At 39.2% G+C, this 27448-nt stretch overlaps 1 protein-coding gene across 1 annotated transcript in view; it reads left to right on the top strand.

Moving 5' to 3' along the window:
- Window positions 1-27448, top strand: part of SEMA3A (sema domain, immunoglobulin domain (Ig), short basic domain, secreted, (semaphorin) 3A) — a 241125-nt gene that overhangs the window by 66500 nt on the left and 147177 nt on the right. The window contains exon 2 of the mRNA XM_014964076.1: window positions 6673-6871. Coding sequence (XP_014819562.1) covers window positions 6760-6871 — 112 coding nt within the window. The 5' untranslated portion in view covers window positions 6673-6759. The remainder of the gene's footprint in view (window positions 1-6672; window positions 6872-27448) is intronic.

The raw sequence follows: 27448 nt of genomic DNA, 5'->3' as shown, positions 1-27448 counted from the left end.
TTTAGTTGCTGGGAGGGTGCTGCGAGCCGGTAACGTGGGCATCGCTACAGCGAGTCCAAGCTCCCTCTCACCACTCCAGCCCGAAAATCCAACCCAGACACAAACGAGCTCCTCTCCCCCCATGGGTAATAAATCCCCGTGAGGTTTTGGGGTGCCCGTGGAATCACAGAATCACAGAATCTTAGTGGTCGGAAGGGACCTCTGAGATCATCGAGTCCAACCACAAAAAAAAAAAAAAAAAAAACCCCCCACCAAAAAAAAAAAAAAAAAAAAAAAACCCCCCAACCAAAAAAAAAAAAAAACACAGAGAGAAAAGAAGAAAGGTCCAGAAACGAACAATGATTGTAGCAGATGTTGCATACGCTTTCGGTTTGTGGTTTGCTGCAGTTCACCTGGACTATTTAAAAGCCTGTGATGAATTGGTGGCACACAAGATAGTGCTGTGTCTTTCAAGTCTTTGACAGTTGGCAGTAAAGGTTACTAAGCAAAATTACAGGGCCAAAAGGTTGGCCATGATGGATCCCAGATACAATAGATGTGGGGATTTTCTGTATACGGAGTGATAAGGAGGGACTTTTAGGGCTGACAAGAATGACTTGCATACTATGACAAATGAAGAGGTAGAGATGGGACTGTTGGCACAGTACGTCAAAAACTCAGGATCAATTTCACGTCGTGTTAATGTCTTAGTGTGTGGCCCTAAGCCTCTTGAGATCAGACCTCAAAAGGTATACAGCAGTCTAAAGATGCAAATCAGACCATCAGGGGACTTTCAAAGACAAGTAGGAAATCCTGAAAGCCATATTTTGATATTGATCTATGTCTTATTTTTCTGAGTTGTAGCATTTCCTTGGGATTTCTGCAAGAAAATGTTTTACGTATTGTCAGTTGTTTCAATTTGAAAAAAAGTATGGGTGATAAAAGCTGAAATTGGATTTGAATGCTGAAATAACTGAATGTATAATGCATTTGTATGTAATACACCTTGCAAGCTGCTCTTCAGCCAGCAGTGGGGAAAGGACAGGACTGGTTTACTATCTGCCTTTTCGGAGATCCATCAACCATCAAATCTCTCAGGCTAGAAGAGTAAGTCATTCTGCAGCTGGCCATTTGGGAGGAGACCTTCCGGCTTAGTTAGATATCCCTCAACAGAGTTAAAAGTGTCAGGCCTGGAATAGAATTTAAGGAGCCAAAAGTTTCATGGCTGCTGTTGTTTTGTTTTCCCTTTTATAATGATTTTTCTTAAATTGGCTTTTCTCTGAAGAATTAGAACATGAAATATTTCTTTGCATTTCCCTCATCTCCTGTAAAAAAACATATGTCCTTGCCAGTATTTCCTCAATGAAGGCCCAACAGCCAATAAACATAAGCAATCAGAGGGATGGAAGTTTCTATATTTGAAAGTTAATAGACTTGGAAGTTTTGTTCAATTTGGATGACTACCCCAGAGCTAATCCATTGGAAACAGAAGCTACTGGCCCATACTAGGAGTTGGGGAAAATAAGCTTTTCATAATTTTTATCACTATCACATGCCTGGCACTGAGTTATTAAGGTGGGTTTCTTTCTTACCATGGGTCTGGGTGTCACGGTTGCCATACATTTGTGTATGAGATGAACTTTAGGCAGCAGAGGCCAAGAGAATAGAAAAGGTTTGTTTACGTTTGAAGAGCTATCTGAAAATGCTGCTGTTCAGACAGGCTTATAACCTGTCTACAGAACAGGATGCAAAGAATATTTTTGAAGAATTTGATGAGGTGTTTAATAGACCTGAAAGCATTGTGAATAAAACACATCATACTGATACAGATCCCATTATGCTGCCAAAAGTACAAGCATCACATATAGTACAGTCTCATTAGTCCTGAGAAATGAAGGAAAAGCTGATTGTGACAAGATGGTAAGATGCAGTGTGATTGAGAGAACGCAGATACTAACTGGTGTGGTTAGCAACCCGATCACATGCAATAATAAGAAATGTTATGGATTTGTATAGATTCGGGAGATTCAAATAAGGCTACCAAATGCAACATAGCCCAAGGGAGCACTGGGGAAAGACATGTCTAGACTTCCAACAGCAAGAATATTTCCAGATTTAGATGCAAGCCTGTGATTTTGCCAACTCCAGCTTGATAAGATGTTAAACTCCACACCTTCAACTCCTTTTTGCTGATACATCTTTAAGTAACTTCGTACTGTGATTGCTTCAGAACTTAAGAAGTGCTACTCCACAAAATTTTAAATCCCTTAAAATCCAGGTGGAAGCAACTATTTATAACCTCTTGAGCTAATGTGATAATCATCAACACTGTAAAAATAATAGCCGATATACAGCTCAGCAGGTCTGGAAATCAGAAACATTTTCCTTCACTGTATAGGCCTTTTTTTTTTTATAGGTTTCTTTTTTTTTTGTTTTTCCTTCCATAAAAAAAAGACAGAAGAACAACTGGGTCAAACAGACTCTAGGTTGAGATTCTTGGAACCTAGAGATAGACCTTCATAACATGTTGCCTCCAGAAGTGAGGCCAACATCCCAAGTTCCTCTGCATTGCTGCTTTCCCCCAATGCCAGTTCACAATTCTCTCTGCTCCGTTAGCTGGTGCATACGCTGCATCTGCATGAAAACCAACTCTTTTCATATCCCCACAAGGACTATTTTTAAACATTCTTTTCCATCATGTTTCTAGTATGACCCGACAAAAAGTTTGTAGCGTCCCAAGTAAGAGAGTGGCAGTCTGTGACATAAAAGCGAAATGCAGTAGCTGATGTCTGGATCTTCTTAAATGGGATTTTGCTTCTGAAGTCGATGTGTTGTGAAACTGCATCCTGGGTTTCTCACACACCACATGACAAACACACCTATAATTGGGCTCTAGAATGATCCTCCTTTTGGGCTAATAATGATTCAGTTATTCTAATGCACGTTACACGTATCATTATGTATACAACTGGAGCAATTTCAAAAGGACCCTTTGCAGAATTGTAAATATTCTGCTTATCAAGCAACTCACCTGCTACGGAAGAAAATAGCAGGGAGCGTCTCTGAGCTAAGATTTCACATTTCCTACAGGAGTGTGTTCTCTAGGGAGGTTTTTAGCAATCAGATACAGTCTGAGAGGGTTTTTGTTCTCTGATTTTAACCAGAAATTGCACACTCAACCAAAGAAATCTTTCCCTCAAAAATGGCTGGATTAGTACTGCATATCAAAAACAGATCCTGGTAATTCCGGTGTAGTTCTGAGAAGGACCCGATCACATCAATATAAACAAGTAATGACTCATCTAAAACACAGGAAACGATTCTGTACATAAGTACATTTTTAAAGCACACTAAAGACTTTCTTAGAGCAGTTAAGCTTTCAAGAGCTGCTAAGTATAAAAATCACAGCAGCAGCAAGAAGATTTGAAGTAATCACGAGTCAAGTAATACTATTTCTGAGTAATGAGAAACACCAAATGATGCCAACGTGTAAGTGACTGAAAGAGTAACTCTGCATGGATGGTCAACAGTGAAAGTCCACGCACATCCAAGTATAACTTTTTGTGTGATCTATCAATGTGAAGTTGGTGCACATATTGAAAGGCGGTATAAAAAAACTCCAAATCATAATGCCACACAGCATGAGACCAGAAATGTTAAACAGAGCCCACAAGTGCTTGTCTGGGTTTTAAGATGTAAAACACTATATAGAATGTCATATAAATGCCGTTACAGAAAATAAAAATAAAATCTGCAACAAATATGGGAAATGATGCAGAAGAACTGTTGTTCCTTTTGAACTTGCTGAGCAATAATGGAATAATTAATTGAGCTACTAACTGTGGTCTTCTTTTCTTCAGGAGGAATTCATTTGAAAAAGTGAGGAGTGTTTGGATTTTACTTTCCCCCTCTTTCTAAACTGAGCAGCTAGATCTCTATCAAAAGACCAAAGAGGGGGGGGGGAAAAAAGGCGAATAGATTGTCATTTGAAAGTGAGTTGTTGCCCACCCTAAATTCCCAGAGTTGACGTTTCTGGCACTTGCCGTAGGAGCATTGGCCAAATCATTCCTTCCAAGCAGAGCCCAGTTTCTCCTTGGCAAAAGCAACATATGGCAATGGGTGTCTTTGAGACACAAAGCCTCTTCAAGCACCACTGAAGTGCTGCCATTGCCCCTCGCCATATAAGGGGGTGTAGCATATGCTATCCTGACTAGCTGATTAGCACTACTTAGAGCTAAATAGCAGGAGGAGGACCCACAGGATCAGTTTCTACCCGTCTCTGTGCCTTTAGACTGGCATGTCCCACAGAGGAAGGTAAAACCTGAGTGGTGTCTCACATGAAGGATGCAAAAAGATAGTCTCTTTCATCTCTCCTAAAATGATGCTGTATTTTATCTCTTAAAATGCAATCTTGGAAAAGTTAGCACTCGTATCTGATCCATATGTTTTCTGGGCAAAATATATATTGACTGGGGGCCATGATTTATTTATTTGGTTGCTGAAAAATAGTCTGGACCGTTAGACATTCATTCCACATTACAAAGATAGCATTTTAGCTTTGTACTCTCTTTTTCTTATAAGAAAAAAAAAAAAAGAAGTCGTGCCTTCTTTATGCAACTAGAAGTAAATTGAGTGTAACAACATCATTGTAAAATGATGTGCTTTCTAAAGTCCTGAATATGGTGCATCTTTTGTGTGTTGTTTCTAATTGTTTGCTCAATTCAAAAGGATAATTCATTAGGCCAATTCTCCAAATAATCTCAAAGTGACATGAATTCCTTTGCAGAGTGAATGTCTAGCAAGTAATCCATGGAAAACAGACAGGCGTCTCTTGTCATTTGCGAGCTCTAATCCACTGCCTGGAGCATGAAAATGCTCAGGATAACAAGTGTGGGAATGACCAAAATCAACATTATTTTTGGATTTTATTTTCTTAACAATGCTGCTGATCAATAGAATTGCTGAATCTGGCAGATACAATGCCACGGGATTAATGAATTAAGCTCAGGAAGCAGAAGAATTTGTTAAAGAGGAGAGGGGAAAAGCCCCTTCTTTTCCACTGGTGTGTGAACATTAAGCAATGAAAGCAGCAATGACAGAATTGTAGCCCTTGCTTTACCATAACATCAAGCCTTGTTCTGCACAAGTCTTCAGATTTTAATTAGAACCACACTGACACCAGCATTTTCAACCATGAACTTCAGTTTCAAAGTTAAGACTATTTCCTAGATAATGGTTTAGTAGCTAGGTCTGAACACAAAAAAGAGATGCTGTGTTCTCTGAAATTCAAAGTGTATTGTTGTCATCACCAGTTGGACTAGACAACTGGGTTTTAACCTGCAGTAAATAATGGTAAAAGGAAGGAAAAGATCTCACTGAAATACTGTCAACTCTGTCACCACAAAGCACTCAGAAACTCCTTTTTCTAGAAGAGTATAGAACAAAATGAAGAGGGGTCATCACACTTCTTTGATGATGCCAATGTTTTGTGAAGGTCAATTGCCAGCGTTTCTGTCAATATTGCATTAGGAATGTAATACAGGGTACAGACCTGTGTAAGATGTTACATTCCAAAATGCACATTAAATTGATATTCAGCACAGCATGGGAAGTGTAACAAACTGTCACTCACTAGAAGGGGGTTGTTCAGATGTGTGGGAGGGGTGAGCTTAAGTTTGCTTATACGTTTGTATTTACAGCTTCTTAACATTTAGAACACCTCTGGGGATTTTGTGTGTCCTTTTGTTTAAACAAACAAACAGAAATCATTATCTAGTTTCATTGCATAAAACCAGAAGATTGTAATAATCACACAGTCCCAGAAATTGGAAGGTTTGGAACGTGTTTAACTTACAAGAACACTTCAGAGAATACTCCAGAGTAATTTATAAGCCCCTCCAGACCTGTACATGTCTTGAACTGATTGTTGAAGTGGGCTTTACTAGGAATTTCTTTCGCTGAATTGGAGCAGCGCAGGAGGTGCGGAGGGCGGGAGGGTTACAGCAACCTTCCCTAACAAGGCTTTAAAAGCTTCGGTGGTAAACTTGCGCTGATGGCAGACTTCGTTACTTGTGTGGTTTTTGTTTTTTTTTTAACTGGGAGCAACCCGAAGAGGATTACCTTAATGGCAGGAGATGTTATTTGTGGGGGTTAACAACACTGGGGGTTGTTGTTGTGCTGTTGTTGTTGTATTTAAAGGGGGCGTACATCTTTTAATGAGAAATGTAAAATGAAATTATGGAAAAAAAAAAAAACCAAAAAAAACCAAACAAAAAAAAACACCCTAAAAAAACCAAAAAAAACCAAACAAAAAAAAAACACCCTAAAACACCAAAATCCAAGCCCAGTGACATGAAATGTATAGCTCCGTGCCTTTCTCAAGCTCGGTGGAGGTTTCTGTTTTTCTCTCCTCTAATCTCTGCCGCGATGTGTTTCTTTTTTCCCTTTCTTTATTTTTTTTTTCCTTTTTATTTTTTTTTTGTGTGGTGGGAGTGGGTGGAGCAGGGAGTAGTTTAATAGAGAACTGTATGGAGCAACCTGAAAAGTCATCTTGCTCTACTGAGGCTTTCGCTCAGAAATGAAACCAGACCCTGAAGACTGGCTTATTACCTTTTCCCTTAACTAAATATTTCTTTATACCCTAACTCAGATTATGACCTCCCACCCCCATCACCTGTTACCTCCGCTCCCCAGGTTGCCTGAAGTTCCCCCGGCGGCGCCCGGCAGGACGGGGAGCGCCGCGGCTCCGGCTGGCAGGGACCCTACAGTGGCTGCTGCAGCATGGGCTGGCTCAGGGGGATTGCCTTGCTTTCCTTGGGAGTATTACTAGCAGGAAGAGTCAACTGCCAGCATGTGAAGAATAACGTGCCGAGGCTCAAATTATCCTATAAAGGTAAGTCTGTTGTTCTCTCCCCTCGTTCTCGCTTTGCCTCCAAACCTCTCCTCCTTGCCCCGTCGCTCCCTTCCCCTTCCCCACCTCCCCGGGCTGCTTTGCCTTATCTTTCCAAGGGGAAATTGACATTAGGAGAAATTTCTGAAAAAATAAAATAAATAAATAAAAATAAAAAATTACTTAAAAAGAAGCCACTCCGCGCTGCGGTTGGTACCACGCAGTTTAAACACAGACAAAGAAGAGTTAGTTGCATTTGCAGACAAGGGCTCCGGATCGTGCTGATCCGTGGAAGAGTAATTTTTCAGTCTTGTGCCCATTTCATCGGACTTTACTCTTTCAAACGGTGAGACGTGTTTGGCCACCCAGCTCATCTCTCCCGGGCTGGGCATGGAGTGCAGCCACCATACCAGATCTGTTTCAAACAACACGGAATAGATGAAGATTTATATTTTCCTTTTTTTTAGGCATGAAGTGGTTAATTTTCAAGTCATGAATATTCAGTTTGTACAAATCTGACAATCAGATGCCTAACATAAGCAGTAGATGGTGGGTTTGCCAAGAAACTATAAACTGGAAGAAACAGATCAGTCCAGAAAAGGAGGAAAGGACTGTTATGCACTAGAAAATACTGCCTATGGATGTTTAATGCCGTGCAATTTCTTTGAGCTGAGACTGTTTTCAGTGGAGTCTGATGCATTTCATTAGAGATCACAGGGAAGGTGTAACTGGAGAAAGAGAGCTGTGAGATTACGTTCTACGTTTGAAATGGTGTAATGCCACTCACAGTGCAATTGTCAGTAATTAACTTTTGGTTAATACTGCCAGTATTACAGGAGGGCTCTGAAGTAGGCAGTCTTGTCTTTATCAGCATAGTTCCTCTCCAAGTACATTTGCAGAAGAATTCACCGAATCTGGAGAATGTGCAACTAGGAAAGAAGTTTAAAATGTAAGAGCTGTAGAGTGTTATTTCTAAAAAGGAGATCTATATATCTATGTGCATATACCTTTCTCTCTGAAGAGCTGCCTCCTCATAATTCTCAGATTACTGAAGGTGAGAGAAGGAGCAGCAGCTACGGTTCTGAAAGAAGGGAGGAAAAGTAACACACTGCTTCCACAGTGGCAAAAAAAGAGAACATGTGTGTGCATGCCTGGTCATAGATGTCAATCTCAGTTTACAGTATAGTGTCAATAAGTCTCTTTGCCAGTAGAAATATGTTCTCCAATATTTTTTTTTCATCTTTCTCGTGCTGCAAACGAGAGGGGGAAAAGTCCTCCCTGATACAAGGCAGACGTCACTTTCGCACTCCAGATGAGGGGGGAAAAAAATTAAACACCTGCAAAACTTGGATGCACTGTATGAAATAAAAGCATGTGCAGGGATTTATTAAAACCACATATATGCATATTTGTGTGTGTTTATACATGAAAAGATATATATGGAAAGGACAGTTTAAGGGGTTCAGAATCTGTTCATTTGGTTTTCATAAGAGAAGCCATTTACATTTAAGAGAAAATTGATTATTTTGAATAATGGAGTTTGAAGAAAGCTTCTACCATAACTACATGTCATGTCAAAAAACTCATTAAGAAACTCAATTGCTTCCAAACTTTCACAATCATACTGAAACTCAGATTATTATATAGAAGCATAAATGCTGTAAAAATATCGTGTAAAGGGGTTTAATGGCTAATTAATTATTGTTTATTATTTTTTACCCTTTTAATGTTTGTTGGTGGCTCAAGTATGCTACCCCTGCTCACACTGACTAAATTCACACAAACTGGTTTCAAAGGATGACCAAATGTTCTGATAGGGATTTTCTTTTTCCATTTTTTTTTGTTTTTTTTTTTTTTTCACCTCACTGGTACTGTAGCCATATACAGTTTAGCAACATTTTGCTACTCTGCTGATTGGTTGTTCTCTAGTTCTTCTCTTGCAGAGAGAAAGGGTCTCATTTTCACGTTTTTCATGTACATCATACAACAAATTTTAATATACTGTCAACCCTATATGAGCAAAACAGGAAACTAAAAGGAACACTGAAAGTGTTTTCATAATTGGCAGATCACTGTAAAAAGAAAATTACTTCAAATGCTGAGCAACCCGATTTCCTATCTAGGAAATAAAGTAAATGCGTAGTTAATTCAAAGCAAGTTAAAGTCTGAAGACCTACAGGAATTCACACTCTGGCCTTTGATTCATATGTATACTTAATCACATATTTGACTTAAAACATGTGTAACCCTAAAAATCGGATCAGACTGCTCACATGCTTAATGTTAAGTAGTGGTGTAAATGCTTGGCCAGGTCAAGAGGAGCATGTTGCCTGCGCCGCTGCGTTGATCCCCAAGTATGGAGATATCGTTAGTAGCCAGGGAAAACGAAGCCTTATCAGCTGGTGCTTTTCCAGACAAATTTTGCTTCCAGCACAGTACTCTATGCACAGATCAATGTTAACACCTTGCGTAGGAACAGCCTTAAGAGCTGTAGGTATTGAAAATGTGTCTTTTAGGCACTGAGTGAATACCTTACGTGCCAATCTGTATCTCTCAGGGTATACCTCACCGCTATATGACTGTGTGATACTACGTGATTCATCTCTATTGAAACTGCCAGCAATCAGGAAAAGAAGATACCTAGTTACTTACTCATTCTGCTGCTCCACAAAGAGTTGTGGCTGACTAAAATAAACTTATGATATTGAAAAAAAAATACTCAAGGTGAAAAGAATGACCCAAGTGACTTCTGTTTTCAGTGGCTGTCACTGTGCTTTCTTTTGACATGCACGCTTGTTTTTTTGCCTAAACAAATACCTTGGAGCTAATTGTCAGTCCTTTATTTCTAAAGAAAAGCGAGGATGTATTTTAACTTCTTGTTTTTCTCAACTAATTAGATGTCAAACATGGTTAAAAAGCTCAGGCGTTTGCTTTAAAAGTTAGCAAAATGAGTCATGAAGGGTTAAATCCCTGCCAACCTTGATTTCCTATGGTCACTTGTTTTCAAAGGTCCAGTATTAGCTCTGCCATTTCCCAGGTTGCTGGACAGAAGTTTCAGTGAACTCCCATTCTTGCTTCCTCTTAACTTCTTGTCACTCAGCCTTGCAGAAGATTAGAAGTATCCTACGGGGCATGTTACGGGTAGGAAGAGGAAGAGAAAGTGTATAAATGCATATATTAAGGCCACATCTGCGGTCTGAAAAGGTTCTTTCTGTTTATTGTAAAACAGAGTTCTGGTTATTTGGTTTATATCACCTTGATTTTGGTGGCATATTAAAGGAAGGAAATTTGAGGCGAGCACTAGGGAAATCCTTGTCCAGCTGAAATCTGTGGTGAAACTCCCATTCGGTAGCATCAGGGTTTTGCTCCATACATTTTAAAGCTTCCAAGCATTTTCATCTTAGTGCATGGATTGGAAAGGTTTTGCACAGATGATATTTATCTCCTCATTCCAGTCAAGGGGAATTAATATGATTAAAAGCCTGATCTGAAGTTTGTTGAAGTCGGTAAGTTCTGGATCCTAGCCTAAATGCGGTAAAACCAGCCATAAAACTGAAAGCTCAGTTGAGCCCTTCAACCTCTGAGCTGTTCTTTTTGTGTCCTTCAAAGACTTTGTGTCCTTATTGCAAAGTAACAAGAAATGTCATTGTTGATATATCAAAAGTAAAGGAATCTTTTCTTAAAGAATGTAGGGGGCTTTGTTGTTGGCTTTTTGTTGGGTTTTTTTTTGTTTTTTTTTTTTAATCTCATTGGCTTCAATTTCAGTGTCAGTTGTAAGTCTCTATATTGTGTCACTAGGTCACAGGTTCTGTTCAGGAAACTTCTTTTGAGCACAGAGTTCTCAGAACGATGGTGATCAAGTTGAGTGTGCAAAGTTTAAAACAATAAATACAGCCTTAACTCCAGATGGATTTCTTGTATCGTTTATTGTTTCCCATTTTCTTTTGCTGTCCCCTGTGTGGGGAGGTAACGTCACAAACAGAGATGGAACCAGCTACAGTAACCTTTACATATAAACATCTAAGCCCAGAGAAAGAAAGATTTTCCATTAAAAATTCCTTGATTTACTGTTTTTTTTCCTAAGGCAACCCCAATTTTTGTCTCCACATGAGTAATTCTTGTGAACCCAACTTTCTCAAACCCATCTGTCGCATCCTATTTGTCTATTGAAAATTACTAAATGCTGTAACTATGTTTTGTAAGAGTACATGTGTGGTTCTTCTTTGTTATTGTTGCTCAATTGGATACATATTACTTGAGAATAAGTAACTGGAAAAGCATTGCACACAGATTTAGCTCTATTACTCCCTGGCTCCAATTCAAGCCATATTAAAAATAAGCGTTTTGTTTAAAGTTGCAGTGATAGTGAGAACTACTCCATCCTTGATGTGCAATTGATTTGCAGTTTTATAGGACAGATTTTTATACAGATGAAAAGCTGGCCCTAGTGAAAGCAATGGCAAAACTTCTGTCCATTTCAATCAGTCCCACATGCCGTGACCGGGGAGGAATGACACCGCACTGAATTACCTGTATGTACGCTAGTATAAATATGATACCTGGTTTGTAGTTTGTTGACCCAGTCTGGTTGTAGTTGATGACCTGCTGGTGGGTTTGATTGTGGTTTTTCCTTTCCATCAAACTCTATAACTCACAATCCAATACCTCCACAAATATTGGGAAAGCAGGACAAAGTGGTAGAAGGAAATGAGGAGAGAAATATTGGCAAGGAAGCCTGTCTTTCTTGAGTTGGGACCAGTATTAGAGTTTGTCTCAGGTTTCAAGGTATCTACTTAAAAAAACTTTTGCTTAAACTATGTTGTAAGAGTTCTGTCTGAGGGAAAAGTTTTTCTAACATGCCTGAAAAGGAGAGAAGGGCAGCCCAGGCTTAGACAGTGAAAGAAGGCAAACTGGTGACATTTGCGGTCTAGGCATGGGCTTGTACCATTCTTCAGCTTCCACCATCCCCAACAGCATTTCTGCATGGCTTTGGTGCTCAGTCAGTGCAGGAAGCTGGAAGGCAGTGAAGGTGGCAGACGCAGCCACAGCTTCTTCAGCCTTTTTTTTTTCACCCTGAAATGGTAAGTCTTTCAGAGAGGATCCACGTGTTGGTCTTTCTAATGTTGGTTGAGTGGGGACTTCACAAGACCTGAGAACTGTCAGGGGAGATGGTAGGACTACCCTTCCTGCCTCTGACATGACCCAGAGGCTGACAGGAGGGAGAAGCTGATGAAGGAGGTGCCTGAGCTCAGATCTTGCCTATATAGGGAAATTTTCAGCTAGCTAATTAGGGCCTGAGACATGCAGTGTAATTGGAACAAGGAGGGTGAAAACCTAGCCCAACATGTTCATTTTGTGTTTCCAACTTTCCCATTTAATTCCAGTGGAAAAAGTGGTTTCTGAATTACAGAGCCTCCCTTTTCTGAGAAGCTGGAGTTCTCTATAATTATTTGTGCTGTACGGTTTGCAAATGACTGAATTATTCATGGAAGGTGCCGTATTGACAGCAATGGAAACTCTACTCATTTGCTGTGGACAAGGTGTGCAGCACTTACCCCTGCTCTTTGTTACAGCATCTTAAGAACTCTGACCTAGCGAGGAATTTAAACATCCATAGTTTCACTGAGCTCAGTGGTCCTACTGATATGTGAAGTCTACCTTAAAATTTACTTCTGTGCTTGAAGTTTTTTGATCAGGACTGAAGTACCTATCTGTTTGCTCAGGGTTTATTCAGGTGTGTATTTATTCCAGGAGGTTTAGCAAAACAATATTTAAAATAAGAAACCCAGTCTTTGCAGGTTGCTACAATGTAAACGGGTTATTTATGATAATCTCTCCTGGGTGTACATCTGCATATAGAGAAAGCATTTACAAGAAGTTCCACCTGAGAAGAAATCACTGAGTGATTTGTATTTTTAACTCACTCGTTTTGCTTGGAAGTGTTTTTTAGTTTTTATTTAATGCATTGCAATGCTCTGATCCTTTTAATATGTTTTTGGTTTGCCTAATCACTGATTCTGCATATGGCCTTTAATGCCCACAGCTGCTATTAGAGAGACATCTTTTTTATTTACTTCCTCTGGCCTGCAGGCTTTTTCTCTCATGTGCATACCTGCAACGCTGCAATGGAAGTACAAGCAAGACAAAGTTGCTCCAATATTTCAAGTGTTTTCCACATCATCTGAAGCCTGAGTTGACCCGAGTTCAATCTGAAGCAAAATCAGATCTTCACCTGAGGCAGTGCCTAAGTGACTGAGAAGAAAACAAATCCTTCTAAGTGGTGTCAATGGTTGTGACATTTTCCAGTTGTTTGAAAGCTAAAAAAGGGTAAAATTGTCTTCAGGCTCCCACAAGCTTATTTTTAAGCAAATGTGTGGGGTGGACCCTGGCAGCTCTATGTCAAAATTTTAAATGGAAGTTCTGTAGCTTGTCCTGGTCCTGTTGTTAATTAAGGTTAAATGTGAAAGTTGCTGCTGGTGTTTTGCTGGTGCTGGTGGGCGATTCAGCGAATTCCTTCCTTTGCAGGATTAAAGCTCCCTTCAGGAATGTCTGCAAGTTCACGGTCCTCCCACATACAGTCTTCATATAGGTTAGCTGCTCGCTTCCAGTAACAGCTGTGGATGGTGAGAATAACTGTGGGGATAGTACATTTACTTGACTTTCCCTATTTTTTTCCAAGTGGGATAGTGCTCTGATGTACAAGAGAGAAAAGGATGGCCGCAGCTGTTGAGAGCATCAGAAATCTTAAGAGCACTGTAGCCTTTCTCCTGCACCACAGGAGGTTCTCTGTGGTGTCTTTCTCTTCCTCTGACTGACATAGTCAGCCACATTAGGCTCTTTTCACTGTCAGTGGATGGTGAGGTATCTCCAGAGAGCTAATCTTGGGTTAGGCAGGCTGAATGAGACTTTAAGGGTGCTCATCGCTTTTCAGTGACTGTAAAAGGAATTAAGCTGCTTGTTCATTCATTTAGTTTCTTTCTTTCTGGGAAGGTATCAAAAGAAGGTACCAATTAAATGCTATGGAAGAACTTAGGCTGTATTCTGATCCAAAGCATCCTAATTTAAGAAACTGTTTCTGCTTAAATGAATATTTAAAGGTGTGTAAAAATCCAACTGATTAAACTTCTGTATGCCTGCAGTATCTGTGATCTTGAGGTCACCTGTGACTCTTATCTAAATTTGCATCAAACTCTCCCTCATAGCAAGAAATACACAGTACCGCTACATTCTTCTTATTCTTAAAACAATCACCTAACTTACATCTCACATTTCCCATGTCTTTCCTCCTTAATAAGCTCATCCCAAATCCAATGACACATGCTGGAAGTGCCTGTCTGCGGCTCAGAGCTTTGCTAATTTAATAGCTTAATCATTTGGAGCTTTCAATAAGCTGTCCCCTGACCAGCTCTGTTACTTTCTGAATGCTTCTACACTTTAAAAGAAAAATGTTTTCAAGACCCAGTTTCATATAGGAGAGTTTGCAAATAAAAATATATATGCTATGTCCAACTGAGAGGACAAGTGCCTTGACCCTGATTCTCACCTTTTTCAGCTGGACTACTTCAATAGTGAGAGCAGGATGAAACCTAATTTAGGTTCATTTCTAAATATTCTAAATAAACTTACAGTTTGGGGGATTCTTTTCTCATGTGGGGGATTACATGTTCCCCTTGAGCTAGACACATCTACAGCAATCCCTGAAACGTGTGAGCACTAGTCTACTTTGTGTCACATCTAGTTTTCATCCTTTGCTGTTTGATAGCTAAACGCAGTAAAGTCAGAAGTTTTTTGCCATTCTTTTAATGTTTTAAAGTTGTTTGACATTTGTTGGGCCGCCTGCTTATCTCTCCAGCTGGATGTTTCAGAAACTTTAGAAGTGAGCAGTCAAATAAAATTCTCATCTCTTATAAATATTTTCGTGCGAAGTTGGATCTTGCGGGGAACAATCTGAGGAATGAAGTAGTTATTTGCTTTCATCTAACTTGTGGAAGGAGGAAAAAGAAAGCTCTCCTTTACTCTCCACTCTAATGAAGCAAAGCTCATGTTGGTTCTGACGGCCCCTCTTGGCTCCTTTTGAAATTCCAGCCCTGTGTGAGAAAAGGACACAAAAAAAGCTCTGTGAGATAATTTAAAGGATTTAGAGCTGCCTTTCAAGGGGGAGGGGTTGGTGGCCTTTTCTAGAAGCAACAGACGATAAATACAGCTCACAAGCATCCAAAAGAGCTACAGAGAGTGCAGGGCACAGCTTTCATCACCAGCTGACACTGGAATGGCAGTAGCTATCCTTTGCTAGACACAGATCCTAGGCCTGGCCAAGGTGTAGAGTGAAGTCTCTTGAGATGAAGAGGAGATTTCAGGGTCTTAATATTACTTTTACTTCCTTCATGGATTTCCCAGTGCAAATTTTCTACTTTTGCACGAATGTATAATCTGAAATGCTTCTGAGTCCTGATGAAGCTATTTTTCTAAAAACACAAGGGTCGTACCAGTGATGATGAGTGTTGCTCCGTAGTATCTGGAGGTCAGCTTGGTCTCATCTCCATCACACTAGGTCCTGTACAAGGTCACCATTCTGCAAGGCCTATGTGGTAAATGCCAGTTCCTCTCGAGTGATAGAACGGATAGCAGAAACGATGTCTGGGGATCTGGGAGAGAAAACTTTATCTTCCAGATTGTGTAATTTTTCCTCATATTGCCTTCTACTACAGAAGATGAAACTTCTTGCTCTGATGGCCTTGTAGATAACAACACAAATACATTCTTGAACTACTTGCAAATTGCGTAGTCCGAAAATTGCTTTATTTCTAAATTGCTGCTCTTCCAAGATGTGATGAGTCCATCCCCAAGGCCAAGCATATATTCAGATGTATGGGAGGGTACGATAACATTTTCAAAGAGTTTAAAATATTTTCTAGTTGAGACTTCTCTGAAATGACCTAAACATTAGCGAAACAGTATTTGCAGGTTTTTGGCTGTGTGGTTATCATTATGGTAAACCTCTGTCCATATTGCTGCTCTAAATACGTATCCTGTCATTTGTACTCTAGCCATAAAAACTGACCTCCAACAATTAGGCAAGCAAGATCTCTTCATAGCTCTTCTTAAAGGGGTGTTATGAAATAAAGTAATAATAAATACTCTACGTTGAAAATTTTGTTTTTCTCTGCAGCCTGGAGTATTGAGATCAAGATAAGCTTAAATTTCTACTTCTACCTTTTCAGATCTTTTTCCCCATCTGTGATGGAACTGTAATCTACTGGGTATTCTACTTTCTTTTGTGGCATCCTTTTACAGTTTTGTGTCTTTCATCATTCTGTTAACCCCCACTGGAACTCACACTCTGTACTGGACAACTGTCACGCAAATTAGGAAAGTTTTGTTATCTTCACCTACCAACGGAGGTTGGAGGTTAACAGAAACCCAGCACCACAGCTGATGATACACAGGAAATCTGTACTGTAATGGGAATCAAAGAAAGTACCATAAATGTGAAATCCTATTAATTCTTTGGCTCTTCTGTGTCAGCTTCTTCACCTGTAAAGTGGTATTAAGTAATCTCATGAGGAATTGCTTGAGGTCAAAGACTTGCCATGCTTATTCAGAGCTGTATCCGACTCTCAGAATAATCCCATTAATGTTTATATTCAAAGTTCAGTCAGAACTTATTTTTGATCAACATACAAAGGCCTTACAGGTACTTTAAAGTGATTATAATAATCATATTCACAGCTGTGTACTCCTGTGACATGAAACACATGCCAATTATCCAGAAAGCATATCTAATTTAATTCAATTTAGATATTGCGGTTCTATACAGGAAGCCTTCACAATGTTTTTTTGTAGTATCCGCCTCTATTTCACACTAAATACACTGTGAAGGTGATTACAGATGACTCTGGAGAAGAAGAGCCTTTGTGCTTAATCTTTGCAATATTGTTTATCAAAGGTATGTGAGTGCTTGCAAGATCCTGGTCTATTTCTCTGCATTTAAGCTAGGTTTCTTTCTTTTTTCTGATAATCATAATTTAAAATTAGGAGGGAGTTAAAAAGTGTACATTTTTTCTTGCACTTATCAGACAAAATTAAATGCCTCACTTTGGGCACTTTGTCTTCTTTCCACCTAGTCTGAACATACCTTACCAGGCTACTGATGTTTAATACTCCTCTGCCCTTACAAGGGTATGTGCTTCCCTTCCCAACAGATTCTGAGGACAAATGCTTTATTTCTTCTTTCACATAGCCCTTTTTCTGACTTTCCATACCCAAAATGCTTCCCAACCTTCTCCAGGATGAGGCTAGACTTTCTCAACCACTTGGGGAAATATTCAGTAATCAGTTCAGTCAGTCCTAATTGCCTATCATTTGTGACTCACTCACTGGAAAACTGTTGCTTGACAGCCATAGTTCAAACCTAATAATGAGGATTAACTGCTATAATAAATTCAGAAGTGGAATTCTGCATCTCTGTAAAATTCACATCCTCATTCCTAAAATAAGTAAGAAAGCACCTGTTCCTCGCATCAGCCTGACTTGTGTGAAAATAAAATTGGTTCTTCATGTATTCCACATACCTTAAATGCAGCATTTAAATGTTACCTTCAGTGAATTAACTCAAGGAATTTTTTTTCTTTGCTTTTATACTTCCTCATGCCACTTACATGATGTAATGGTTGTTTTGAATAACATTATTTTTCCGTAATAAAGTAGTGGTTTTCATGCCATTAGTTAAGAAATGCAGAGCAAATACAAGAATTTGTGTGATTTTGGTGTACATCTGAACTTCAGGCACAAGTCTGTAGTTTGACTTGTTAGACTACAGTGTCTTATTTGACCACTTGCTACATAATTTTCTGACAGTTTTTCTGGTGCTAGAAGAGCTAAATCCAATTGCTAAGTCTGGCAAACGGACCAACAGAGACCGATGTAGAGGGTTCTGTTTACAGGAGTAAAGAAACTTTCTCATTTGTCTTCAGAGAGAGCAGTATCAAGTCTCATGAGTATTATTATTCTATATTAGAAATTTTAAGCTATCACCAATTATTCTGCTGTAAATCAAGTGTAACTTCATTAAATGACTGCGACTGCAATGATGCATGTGAGAAGGGAATTAGACCACTGATAGTGCTAATTGACATTGCACCAAAGGGACCGAGGACAAGATCAAGCAATGCAGCTGTTAGTTTTTGAACACAATTTCCATAGCTGAGACCACAAACAGCTTTTCAAATGACATGTCTCATAAATGCCATTCTCTTACAAACTTTTTTATCAGCATGTAGGAATATGATAAACACTGAATTTTGTTTCACTGCAATAGGGTTCACCCCTATTACTATGCACATAAACTATTTTACCTTATGCCAGACATATGGAAGTGATCAATGTATGTAAATTACATGAGGAGAGGTGAAATACAGCTTTTTAACTGGGAAATGTGTAGTTGTTTTTGGTTATAAGACACTGAAACCACACCAGAAAAGGAGACCTTAAGTCTTAAGATAAGTTTTCCTTTGAAATAACAACTGGCAAGCGGGTAGAATAGCAATGATTTTTGATAATCACCATGAAAGCACAATATTGTCCTGAGCTGAACCACTCGGTGAGGTCTTTCAGACACCAGGATTTAGGAGGCAATTGCTTGCATGTGCAGGGCCAGACCCTGAACCTGTTCTGTGCAGAGGTGAACTGTTCTGGGACCCACTTACGAGTGAGTACTTACTATGGGCACGCGCTCAGTAGTACAAGTCAAGTTTCTTCAAACATGGGGTTTACCAGGCAGGGCCAGTTTAAGTGTCTGCTGCTCATTTTCTCCTCCTCATGTAATGCTGTGTCTGCCGTGCAATGATTTGAACCTACTCTAAAAATCAAGTTTTTTTGAAAGGCTGAGCTATTCTGTTGGGTCCTGGGTGACCAAGAGAGGAAAAAGCAAGAGCTTAAGTCAGCTCTGCCTTGCAAATAGTTTGTAAAATTACTGTCCCCCAGCAAGTCTCTAAGAAATTCATGGTTATTTTGTGACCAAATGTGCTCCCAAAATTTTCCATACCAGGAAAGTTGGGTCGTGGGTTTTTTTGATTTTTTTTTTCTTCTTTTTTCGTATTCAGTGTTGCAGAGTAAGAAACTAATCTAGAGTCTGGCAGGGCTTTATGCTAAGGCATTGTCATATCTTTCATTCTGAGTTGAAAAATGGACAGATCACTGGGTTTCATAAATGTGTGGAGAAGCTGTCAAAGCTCCTATTTGCATGTGAATGGTCAGCTGAGGTAGGAAAGGAGATATGTAAATAATTCTCTAGCTAGCTCCTGGCAAAGATCGTTGCATTTCAAAGTGCTGTGAAAAGCAGCACCATAAAACTTTAACCTATTCACAGGTATGGAAACTCCCATGCCTTAAATAGATCTGCTGTAATAATGACCACTTGGGGGAAAATGAATCTTAAAAAGCAATATCAGGTCTCCCTCTACTATACATTTTCTACTTCTTTTAATATTTCAGAAAAGATAAGCTAGAAAAGCCACCCTCCCTCATTAGAAAAAAAAAAAAAAAAGGAAGAAAAAAAAAAGAAGAAACAGCACGAGATCTAAGCAGTAAGCAGATGTAGACCTTCATTGAAAATCTGGCAGACAAGTGTGACAAAATGGAAGAAATTTAAAGGATTCACGTATTATTCTGAATTGTGTCAGTATCTGACCCAGAAGACACGCAAAATAATCATTACTTTAATCTTCCTTACGAACTGCTCAGCATTTCACTCTTCTGTTCTGCTGTTGTACTTCAGTACATGCTCAACTAGCTAGAATGGGTGAATGTTTTCATTTAAAACTAAATGTATCCTTCAAAAGATACAGTTCTACATGCATCCAGAAAAGGTGAAAAAGTGAAAGTAAAGAGGAGAAAAATGAGGAACACAGAGTAAAATAAAAATCTGAATAGGCTCTGAGCCAGACAATTTTCTACATGTTTTATTGTACCTCATGTCTACTTAGATAGAATTGGCATGTGTATATATGGAGAGAGAAAGATTTACTAAGCCATTTATGCCTGAAACAGCTCCAAAAATTGTGATTAGGCAGGCGCAAGGACTAGAAAATGTTTCCAAAGTAAAGTTCACCTCCAAAGGTGATGTTAATTATATACCTACCCCTTAATCACGAGATAACATGGGACTGATGCTTTATTTTACCAACATCATTTCCCCCTATACTGTTTTGTAGTTTCCGTCTACTTGCCTCAAAATACCATGATGTATTTCATATAAGCTCCATAATTCAGTAAATAGCTTGTGTCACTCCATAATCATTTACAGCACACATTTTCTAATTTGATCTGGCTACACAGTGAAGAAAAGAACTCACAAAGTTAAATACAATTTCATTCACTGAATTTATAAAAGGCAATTATTCAAAGACTCTGGGATTTGCTTGATCACACTAATATTCCTATAATGAAATGTGATTTGTCTTGGTATTTTCTAGAAGATTGAAAAAAACAACAACAAAAAAAAGAACCAATCTTACAAACTCCTGCTCACATGAGTAGTCCCATTGATCTCAATGTATATGGCACTTGCGGTGTGAAGTGCCCTTTTGGGAGGTTATACAAGCTCTTCTTCACTTATGAAATAATAAAGCAACAAAACCAAGCGATTTTAAGGCTCACTTGAAATTTCTGAGCTCTGCTCAGTTAATGGGAAGAAATGAGGCAAAAACTGATCAAAATATTCTTCTGTTCCCAAATGAAAGTTTTCATTTGGTAAAAATCCCTCTTGATCCTACTTGTCCCACAGCTCCACTGTGCTCTGCCACAAGAAGAGCATTCATTGTCTTGCTGTAGTTCACTGCATCCACATGTCCAGTAGGATACAACGTCAGTTTAAGTCGCTCTGAAGACCCTCACTCAGTCTGGTAGATCTTTGAGTCCTTTTAAGTATCTGTATGAATATAAAATTTGATCAGATATTTTTGAATGTCCAAGCAAGTTTAAACTGAGATTTAGAGCAGAGGAATGCCATACCTTATCCAAGCCCTCTCCCATTTTCCCTGCTAACAGGTCTTTCCATTAAAACCTTCTGTGCAGAAGCCCATCTGTGTGAGTTCAGCCTTGAAGCAGTTCCACCGGTTCAAGCACAGTAACTTCAGATAATTAATACTGCAATATTGGAATAAGGTTACCATAATGCAGTTGTTCTGTGCCCATATCAATCAAAAAAGGGCACAGCATTGTAGAAACTGTTATCCCTTACTGGAGTATTACTTACTTGTTCTAGCTGTGGCTCGAAGCACTTTGAGTGAAAGCTCCTATTGCCTGCTTCTCACATGAGCTCATTGGAGAGGGGTCAGAAGCTTTCCCCACAGCAGGAGACTCCAGAGCTCCTTTCCTGCCACTCCAAATAACTACTAACTCTAGCAGGAGAGCAATGAATCCCTGCTCCTTTTCAAACATGAGTCTGACAAAGTGGGACAGCGAGCACGGGGCCATGTGCTCCCTCGCCCCAGACATCTTGTCAATGGGCTCTCAGTGCTCTTTGCAAAACAGCAAGAGGAATCTCAAATTGCAGCCACTCAGATGTAGCCACTTGCGCAGACACTTCTATTATCCTAAAATTTATTGTGGCGTATGTCACATGTTAAGAAAATGCAGAAAGTCTCAAATGCAGTAGAGGGTGGTGGGGCAATAAAATTTTTCACATTTTATGATAGGTATATGTTTAAAGAAGGAAGCAAAAAGAATGTTTTCTATTAAAAATAGGAGCAGAAACCATTTGTAGCATAAAATCCAATAGGAAACACATTTGCACTACTTCTGATCTCTGGTGCAGTTGGCTGTGAAGTCCTTCAGTAGGCTGTAAGGACTATCGATTTAATTAATTGGAGCTGTTACTTAAACTATGTTAGCAATCAGAGAACAACCCACAAAGTAACTCATTAGTAAACAGGTCTATGATGTCTTGGGACAGAGGCACCCTAACACTTCCCTAGTGCTGGCCAAGGATGATGTTATAAGGTAGAAATTGTATTATGTACTAACATATATACAAACAATTCATACGTCAAGAAGGCTACTTACTGGAAGGAAGTCTCTAAGCCTGTTCAAATGATAACTAAAGGACACACAGACATTAAACACCTGTATAAAGTTGCTAGCCAGTGGCAGGGTACATGGAGCATAAATGCAACACAGGTAACTCCTACTTCTTCTTTGTCCTGCTGAGACCGGGAGCTCTCTCCCACCCGACTGCTCTTCCAAAGGGAATTTTGGGTCTGACAAAGCTCAGCCTATGCCTCTGCAAAACTAAGCTGAGGGGAGAAGCTTCCCAAACTCTCTGCATCTCTGAAAGTATCCTTAGGTGCTTGCATACATTTCCCTACATAATGTATAAAAATCTGAAGCTATTCACACACCCATATTTGGACTAGATCCATAAACAGTGCAGTTATGCCACACCCTGCTGCAAGTTATTTTTAGCAATTCCTCAATGTAAATGTCTAATTCAAAATTAAGTTTCAAAATAATGAATGATGTGTTTTGTGTTTCAGTAGGTATAAACGTTTGTGTTGCAGAGTAGATGATTTAAGCATGAAAGGTCTTGCATTCCTAAATCTGTTACGGAACGTGGGTGGGAGGTGGATCTTTTCTCCTTCGCTCATACCAGGAAACAAAGAATGAATGAATATTTGTCATGATGTTTCATCAGACAGTGTTAACATTAATTGAGGATACACGTGTATGTTGTGGAGAGAATGACAGCTTGCTTCTGAAAACCAGGACATTGGCTTTTAGTATTTGTACAGGGTGTTAGCAGTGTTGGTATTGAAATTAGCCAAACATGAGCCTTCTGCGGTAGTCAGTTAATTAGGCCAGTTATGGAAGAGATCAAAAACTATTTAAAAGAAAAATAAAATAAAACACCAACAACAACAAAACCCCAAAGCTAACAAAAAACAAACAAAAAAAATCCACCCAAAAAAGCCTAGTGCAATTTTCTTTAGCTTTGACATAAGGGCTATCAGAAACTGTGTTTTCTCCTGTTCTCATGTTCTTTCTTTAACCATCCATGGCTGGTCACCAGTAGTCACTGCATTAGACTGGCTTTGATATGGCTGGATATTGCTGTTCTTATGTTCCTGCATCCAAGATTGGCCTGGAGATTTCTCTATCAGTGCCAGGATTCATGCCTAGTCCTACCCCCAGGGACACACTGATCCCCAGGTATATCTGCTAAGGAGCAGTTATGAGAAAGAAATAAGAAATAAGGAAGACAAGATAATAAGAGGAAATAAAGGGCTGGGTTTTTTAGCACTGTCCCTGTGTCTTAAACTAATAATGGAATGATCTTTTAGCCTAGCGTGCATTTAAAAAAAATTATGAAACAAAACAAAAAAAGCCCCAACAACAACAAAAACCCCAAACAGAGCTATTTCTAATAAAAACATTACTCACACTAGTATCATAGCCCTAACTTTACATTTATTGGCATAAATGCAAACTTATAAAGCTGTGTGGATGTTTGCCATATGCAAATCCATCCATCCATAAATCAGCGGACAGACTGGAGACTGCACAGCTGAAGTGACTGTAATGGTAAATGAAACCTTTCACCACCAGGTCAAATGCAGTTCAGCATATGTGGTAAATGAAAAAGCACTGTCATACAGGAATTGTTCTGTGGTGTGTGTGAAATGAGTGACTGACCAGTTCACACTCTTCACCACCACAATTGGCACCCGAGGTTTGAGCTGGCAAATAAGAACTGAGCTGCAATGGCAAAGCACTGAAGCAACCTGGCTGATGACCATCCTCTCTAAGTCATGCATAAACAGAGAATTTGCCTATGGGGTTGTCTGGTAGTATATTACAAGGATTAGGCAGGCGTTTTCCATCAAAATGAATTGTCAATGAAAAAGGAAGTTTCCATTTAATCAAAATTTTCCACCAGTTCTATCCAAATGAAAACATTACTTTGGATCGTTGTGCTGATCTAAGGCACATAATATTCTATTCCTCTGACAGTAACCTCTGTGTGTTCAGGGTAACAGCAAGGTTTATAACAGCTTCGTGTGGTTTTGCTGCTTTCTTCCCCATTCTCTCCTGAATAGGACCATAACTCCCATTAAAATCTCTGAGAGAACCTCAGCATCAGGCTCCTCTGATAGCAGGACAGCACAAAGCATACAGCCCAGTCTCAAATGCTGGCCAACAGGTCCGAATCAGGGGTGAGGCATGTTTATCCTCTGTGTAAGATGCAGTTGAGTGTCAGAGGATGGCAGGTACAGAAGTATTTCCAGGCTTCTCGATTTGGGGATATGACTTGTCCATGTCTGGGCTGGGGAGTATATGCACTGTTTTTCCTCATTAAAGCCTAACAAAGCTGCACACCCAGACCAGAACAAACTCAGATACAGTGATCAAAAGCAAAAGTTATACATCCCTGGATTCCATTTTTTAAGTTCTCACTCAGTTAAAAGTTCAGCATTTTGTCTGTTTGTCTTAATTTGAAAACAGATGTTGGAATATTGTAATTTCCCTTGAGACAAAAAAAAAATTCCTTGTTTTTCTCAGCTTTACTTATTCCTGCTATGAAACTGCGTCGTCTCAGAAAAAACAGAGCTTCCATGTCAGTTGGGAAGCTCCAAACCATCTTGACACATACAGCTATGTGCTAATGTCAAAACATAATCCTCAACATTTATTGCAGCACAAGCAGCATTAAAAATTGGTGCCTGATTCTTTAATATAATTTAATAAATTATTTTTTTAAAAATAGTACTGCTATTGGTTATAGTTTGCATAGCAGAACTTTTTCTCTATTTTTAAAGAATAAAGCTTTTAAGACGTCAATAAACTGAGATATGTGTTTGCCTTCATGTTTCAAGGATGTTAATAATGTCAGGAAGGTTGGACTTGTGGCTAAAACTCTGAATTGAGAGAGGAACTTAAATTCTGGGATCTTACACAAACTTTCTTTGTGACGTCAGATGATATCTCTGTGCCTCAGCTTCCAATCTGCAATTACTTTTTTATTTTCCATTGACATTGCCTGTGTTTTGGAAGCAAGGACTATGTTTTTGCGCAATGGCGTTCTATCTGGAGTTTTCAGAACAAGTAGTACAGCTGATAAATAACAGAAGTATTTAGTTCAAGGCTCAAACAAACAACTGAGCACCAAGAAAAAAACCTTACTTTTGCTTTCTGGTAAGAAAGCAATAAAAAAAAATTAAAAATAAATATTTACCTTTGAACAATTCCTTAACAGTATATCCAGTCTAATTTCATAAACTCAAGAAATTTAGTCACTTGAAATATACCTTTCTGGCTGTATTACTTCTGCAACTGAGAAGCGAATATTTTTAGAAGTCCGTTCCTTTTAGAGGGAGGAAAAAAAGGTATTGTTAGTTAAAAATATCACTTCTATAATTTTATCTTGGTCTTAAAGATGCTTTAAGTGGATATTCCACTACATATAAAATTCAAAAGCTGAAAATTTTTGTTTTCAGAATTTCTCCCTTACATGTCATCTTCATATTATGCAGTTCTCTAGATATAAAGGCTGCAAAATTATTCGAGTTTGTTACATAGATTCATTTCAATATGAAAAGACGTGTTTGTTTCACATTGCTGTTGAGGAGAAGCAGTTTCATTTTTATTCTGCCTGGTGCTGAAACTCTGTGCATTCTCCTCTTTTTCTTTTTCTTTTTTTTTTTTTTTTTTTTTTTTTTTTTTTTTCTTTTATTCTGTGGTTTCAGGTGTAGTTTGTTACTATCAGTGGACTGGAACACTATAGATTATCAGGGGACTTCCAGGTGTCACACAAGAAGAATGACTGTTTTCCAAAACAAGCTGTGTAGTCCCCTAGGCTCTGGCATAGATGAATATATGAGTGTTACTAGGCATAGAAACCATTTCTGAAAAGTTAATCCCGTGTTGTGTTTGAATGTTAAGGAAACCATCTACTCATTCTGAGGGGTTTAACCTTTCTTCAGGAGGTAAGTCTGGAACAATGGTCCTTATTTACAAAGGGTTTCCTTTATTTTCCATAAGGAATATAAAACCAGAATTTCTCCTTTGCTGGAGTTGCTCCTTCCTTGATGTAAGTACGCATTGCCATTGTTGATTCATTCAAATACAGATTATTACAGTAATAATAAGTGACAAACTATGTGTTATTTTGAAATAACACACATTATGGTTCACATCATGTCTTCAGAGACCCAAGTAATGTGTTATTTCACATTGACAAATGCTGCAAAGTGTTTGCACTTATGAATAAAATATTCTCTATGTAACTCGACTTCCAAGTGTGCATTGTGCAACAGCGTTAGGATGTGGGCCTCACCACAGTCATCCTAAACCTCTGTCACCTTCCTCTTGGATTGCTGCTCTCCCTTCTGGGGCACTCATTCAAAGCTTTTGGAAAGACATCAGTGGACTCGGATCAGTCCTTTAAACCGGTTGTGCCTGCTTGCTACTGCTTCGATCCAGATGAGATTGTGGATGTCATTCGAGTCCACGGTATTGCCCTATGGAGGTGCAACCTGAAGCCAATTAAATTCCATAGGAGTCTTCCTGTTGATTTCGGTGGCCTACAAACCAGGCCACAGCCTTTGGTTGGAGCTGATGTTACAACACTCGTCTTTCTGGACTCAACCCCAACAGCTGGCCTTACCCGAGGGGACAGGCCAAGGTGAGGTACTATTTACTTCCCAGGGATTTCTGACAAAATCTTTTAAGTGGTACGTAAACAGTGCTAGATCTTGCTAGGCAAGATGGAAAAGTGCTTCAACATACAGGAATGCTGCGAGGGCCAATTTTTACGCAGACGTTTGCCAGCTAAATGCAACCCTTGGTTTGGTCCCTTGAAACCAAGCTATTAAATTTGCGTGGTGACTGAGAATTAAGAATGGTGACATAAAGCAGCAAAGGACCTGGTGTTACACAGACTACTTTGGGCCTTGACCTAAGCCTGTGCTATGTCTCTCGTTAGACTGCTCGGGGTGCTGCAAGTCTTCTGGGGCACATAAATGTATGGTCCAGGCCTGTCCACCAGAGCCTGTTCCATAAGCGATAGTGAATTTGTCCTCACATAAGAAATATCCAGGGCTGTGCTTTGTTGCAAAATCCAGAAAAAATGTGAATCAAATCATCAGCACATCTTTTCCAGTTCCAGTGAAATTTACCTCCTACATAACATTTCCAATATAGAAAGTATTTCAAGAGGAAAATCTCACATGGATTAATGTTTATCGGTTGCCAAGGCAATAGTTTGGAGACCTCTCTAGCACAAAACAGATAATACTATAAGCAGAAGTAGATTAGTATGAGGAGAAAATTTATCCACTTCAAGGAAGACACTGTTCTGAGTGTTTGTTATACCTTTTGGAGATTATATTAATTTGCTTTGGTCGTTTTTCCATTCTTTGGTGTACTTTTATACTGTTATTTGTATGACAGGAGAAGTTCAATGTCCCCATGAGGACTGGATGCCACTGTACAATGCAAAATAGTGTTTCTGTGTGGAAAACCTGATAGTCCATTTAACAAGTCAGCCCTAAGGTAGGCAGGGAACTGAGACACTGTAAGATAAGC

This window comes from Calidris pugnax, unplaced genomic scaffold (assembly GCF_001431845.1).
Source record: "Calidris pugnax isolate Ruff unplaced genomic scaffold, ASM143184v1 scaffold44, whole genome shotgun sequence".
NCBI lineage: Eukaryota > Metazoa > Chordata > Aves > Charadriiformes > Scolopacidae > Calidris > Calidris pugnax.
Note: the sequence above shows the minus strand (reverse complement) of the source record. Positions and strands in the feature narration are given on the sequence as shown.